The 4,005-nt window shown below is 57.2% G+C and overlaps 1 protein-coding gene across 1 annotated transcript in view; it reads right to left on the minus strand.

Moving 5' to 3' along the window:
* Positions 1-712: 712 nt before the first annotated feature.
* Positions 713-4,005, minus strand: part of BMPER (BMP binding endothelial regulator) — a gene marked incomplete at its 5' end in the record, with an annotated part of 199,790 nt that continues 196,497 nt past the window's right edge. The window contains 1 exon segment of the mRNA XM_006164900.2: positions 713-1,943. Coding sequence (XP_006164962.1) covers positions 1,762-1,943 — 182 coding nt within the window.

Genomic DNA, 4,005 nt, shown 5'->3' on the forward strand with positions numbered 1-4,005 from the left:
CGGTCACAGCTCAGCCGGAGGCCAAGGCGCCTGACCCCGGTCCTGCTTCCACACGCAGCACTGGAGCAAGCTGGCCACCGTGGCCTGGCCCCTGGCTGCTGGGACCTAGCATGACGGTGACCGGCCTGGCTCCCAGCAGGGACTACCACTCTGCACTTGGCTCAGTTTACTCGCATAGCCCTAGGGGTCCGGTAAAAAAATCCAAGTTAACCCCTCAGCTGTCATGAGAGACACAGCAGAAACACAAATGTCTTTGACAAGCATGGGGAGAGGCTATCTGTCTATTAGCAAGGTTTTGTCGTGTAGGGACCAGCAAATGGCATAATGGTTATTTCTCTGGACTCCTGTGTAGTTGACCACGGTTCGAGTCCTGGACCCAGTGGCTTAAAACTCATGCCAGGCCCATGTGCGTGCATGCTCAAGATCCCAAGAGGAGAGTGTAGGAGAGGGGACTCCATTGCGGCGTGGCCATCCCCCCCGGGGGTGATTTCTTGCTTTCTGTCTCTCTGTCTCTGTCTCTCTGGTACGTGTACATGCTCTACAGCAAAAATCTCTTAAAAAGAAGTGTGCTGCATAACATGGACTATGACAGGCCATGTAAATTACACGGGACTGAGCTGTGCAAGCCCGACCAACCTGCGGCTGACGGGGCTGACTCGCGAAGCCTACCCCGGGGACGAGAGATGAGACGGAGGTTAAAGTCCTTTACTTACTACAACACAGAAGACTTTATTTTTAGACACAGTGGGTTTCGTTTTGTTGACATTTATTCAACTGAAAACAAAGGTCGAGAAGATCGCGTGGTCGCTGACAGAAACACCGGGAAATGACCGACGCTGACCCACAGCCCTGTGTGCTCGCTCCAGCGAGCACTGGGCAGGAACGGAGGGGGTTCCCGGCTGGGTGGAGCAGTCACCTGTGTAGACGGCTTAGCTCGACACACTGGATGACCCATCTTCAATCTCCCCACGCAGAGACTCGGGCGTTTCATCTGCTGTGCAACGGTTTCTCCAAACGCTTTCAGGTTCTTAGTGAAATCAGCCTGTCACGCGGACACCCGTGGTCCCAGTGCGCCACCTGCCACGGGCACGGCCAGCACACACACGTGGAAGACGCCAGGGTGCGCAGAGTGGCGGGACAGCATGCGATTCTTCGCCACACCCTACCGACAGATAGGGACTTCTTGGCAACTAGCCAACTGGTTTTGAAATCAGCCTGCGACCCGGGAAGTCCCCAGCTGTCCTGGGTTTCCCGCGCACCATCGGGGCGGCACGGGGCCCCGCTGTCTCTCGGGTATGCAAGCTTTCCTTTGGAGACATGCGATGCCCCTGGGTCAAGGTGCCCTCTGCAGGGAACATCTCCCACTCGGGTACCAGTCCTGACTCAGCTGGAAACAGTGCAGGCAGGCGACCGAGGGTTCTTAGAAGATGTCCTTGACAGTGACAAACGTGTGCGGTGCCAAAGCGCCCCGGCACGTCTGCAGGTCGTCTAGTAAACGAACACGCCAGCGGATTTATACAAAGTACCCAGCGGCTTCGGGTTAGGGTCCTGGAAACAATACACGTCTGATAGCAAAGGTATACATATAATAACCCTACAGCTAGAAGTGAGCGGTCCGGGCATGCCTCTGCACCTCTGTATGCACACACGTATACTCTGCGTGTTTGCAGAATCGGGCGCACCAAGGCCAGTCTCCGCGGGCTCTTCCACTTTGAGGTCAGGGATGCCCAGTTTCCAAGTCTTAACGACCAAGCCCAGAGGTCACCGCTGAGGACAAAGGACAGGCTTGACGCACCTTCCCCTGTGCAGGACCAGGTCTGCGGGACAGTGGCAGCCGGCGACACACGGCTTACCGCAAGGCCCGATCTCATTCCAGTTGTCACACGTCTTGACACAGCCGGGGCCACAGGTGTCGTACACGGCGCCGTGCTTGCACTGGGTGGCTGAAAAGAGGAGGAGACAGACAGTGACGCAGGGCAGTGGCCGTGCTCGCTCACCCGGGCCGGTGCTGTCCCTGCAGACTCGGGTGGCCACACAGGAGCAAGGGACAAGCCCGCGCACGGTCACGTGACAAAGTTTACCTGCCAGGCCGTGAACTTCACAATAAAAAAGACAAAGATGGGAAGCTTTTTATTCCTAGATAAGACAAACGATAAATTCATCAGGCCACGAGTACGTCTGTGAGATGATTTAGAGATTTCAGGCCGTTCCTCCAGCAGGGGGCTGTGCTGGGTGGGGTGCCCTGTGCAGCCACGTCGACGTGCAAACACACACTTACGTGCATGGGGAAGACCCGCCAAGCACGCCGGCCATGCGTGGCATGTGTTAATTGTGTGCTGAATTAATCAATTCGGGGCAAGCCAGAGCGAGGAAGATCCATGTGCCCCGGAGGGAGGTGGCTGGCTGGGCCAGGGCACGTACAAGCGGTGACACGAGCACGTGGCAGGCGTGGGCTAGCTCTGCTCTTAGAGCTGAAGTGACGTGGACCGCCGCTCCAGGAGAGGCCCTGACGTGCCACGAGTAGGCTTGTCAGAACTAATAGCACAGAGATCAGCAGTTAGCATAATGGCTACGTCGCTGGACTCCCATGTAGTCGAGCGCAGTTCAAGTCCCAGACCTGGTGGCTTAAACTCACCCATGTGTGCGTGCGTGTCCAAGATCCCGAGAGGAGAATAGAGGAGAAGGGATTGCAGCGTGGCCATCCCCCCTGGGGGGTGATGTCTCGCTTTCTGTCTCTCTGTATCTCTGTCTTTCTTGTGAGCGCAGGTGTTCTATAGCAAATACCTCTCAAAAAGAGAAGAAATAACAGCATAAGTATCTGGAGGTTTTATGACACGGTGATTTCTCCACCTCAATTATTTCCAGTGAGTCCAAGGGGCCACGCCCTCGTTCCCCAAATAGGAGTGGGACAGTGCAGAGCAGGGACCTGCAAGGCCACCAATGACCACCCACCTTCACTCCATGGCTCCAAGCCAGGGAGAGGCAGAGCCGCCCCTCACACATCCTGGTCCCCTCCCTCCCAGTGGCGAGGGAGCCCGGACCACATAATTTCAAAATCAAATGGGTTTTTAAGCAAATGGACCTTACTTTGTCTTTCAAGTGAGACGCGTGGGGTCCAGGGGGTGCTGAGTGACTCTCACAGGCTCTTACTGATTAGCAGAAAAGCAGGGAGAAGCGTCTGAACAGAAGCAGTTCAACACTCGGCTCGGAGCGTCGGGCATGCTCAGCACCCCACCCAGCTGTTACCCGAGCTAAGATGCTTTGCAGGGAGGAAGGAGACACCTGCCTGATACACCAGCCGAGGTGACCGCCAGCCGCTAGAACCAGTCGGTGAAACCGAGGCCGCCCTCGAGCGAGTGCTGGCTCACTTGGCATTGCGAGGTGTCTCCTCGATGCCATTTTCCATAGACAACAGCCCTCCCACTCCTGCGAGCCTTTCCTTGCGTGTCTCTCCGCACATTCCCTGGTGGACCCTGTGTGTCCCTCTCCGCGCATACCCCGGCCACCCTGCGTGTCCCTCTCCGTGCACCCCGCCGGCCGACCCTGCGTCTCCCTCTCCGTGCACCCCGCCGGCCGACCCTGCTGAGTCTTCTCTGTCCGTGCTCCTGACGGCGGAGCTCCCACCTGCTCGGCCACCATGCGCTCAGCACCCACCGTGTCTGGCTCCTGTGAGGTGTCAGGTGTGGAACCAGCCATAAACTTCTCAATTAACACCGAGGCACGACCCGCACGCAGTCCTGACAGACAGCGGTGGGCACCGCTCACTCGCCTCTCGGGACACACCGACTACCTTCTGTCCTCTCTTTTCTTTCTGTTTTAGAAAGCGATTTTGCTGTAGAGGACATGCATTCTCTGGAGACACAGAGAGATGGAGAGATCTCCCCGACAGCCATGCCACGGTCCTCCTCCTGGACTCTCCTCTCCAAATTTTGGGCTCGCATGCACATGTACCCGCCATGAGCTCTAGGCTGCCAGACCCAGGACCCAAACCACAGTCAGCTGGGC

The sequence above is a fragment of the Tupaia chinensis genome, unplaced genomic scaffold (assembly GCF_000334495.1).
Source record: "Tupaia chinensis unplaced genomic scaffold, TupChi_1.0 Scaffold143756_1, whole genome shotgun sequence".
NCBI classification, from domain to species: Eukaryota; Metazoa; Chordata; class Mammalia; order Scandentia; family Tupaiidae; genus Tupaia; species Tupaia belangeri.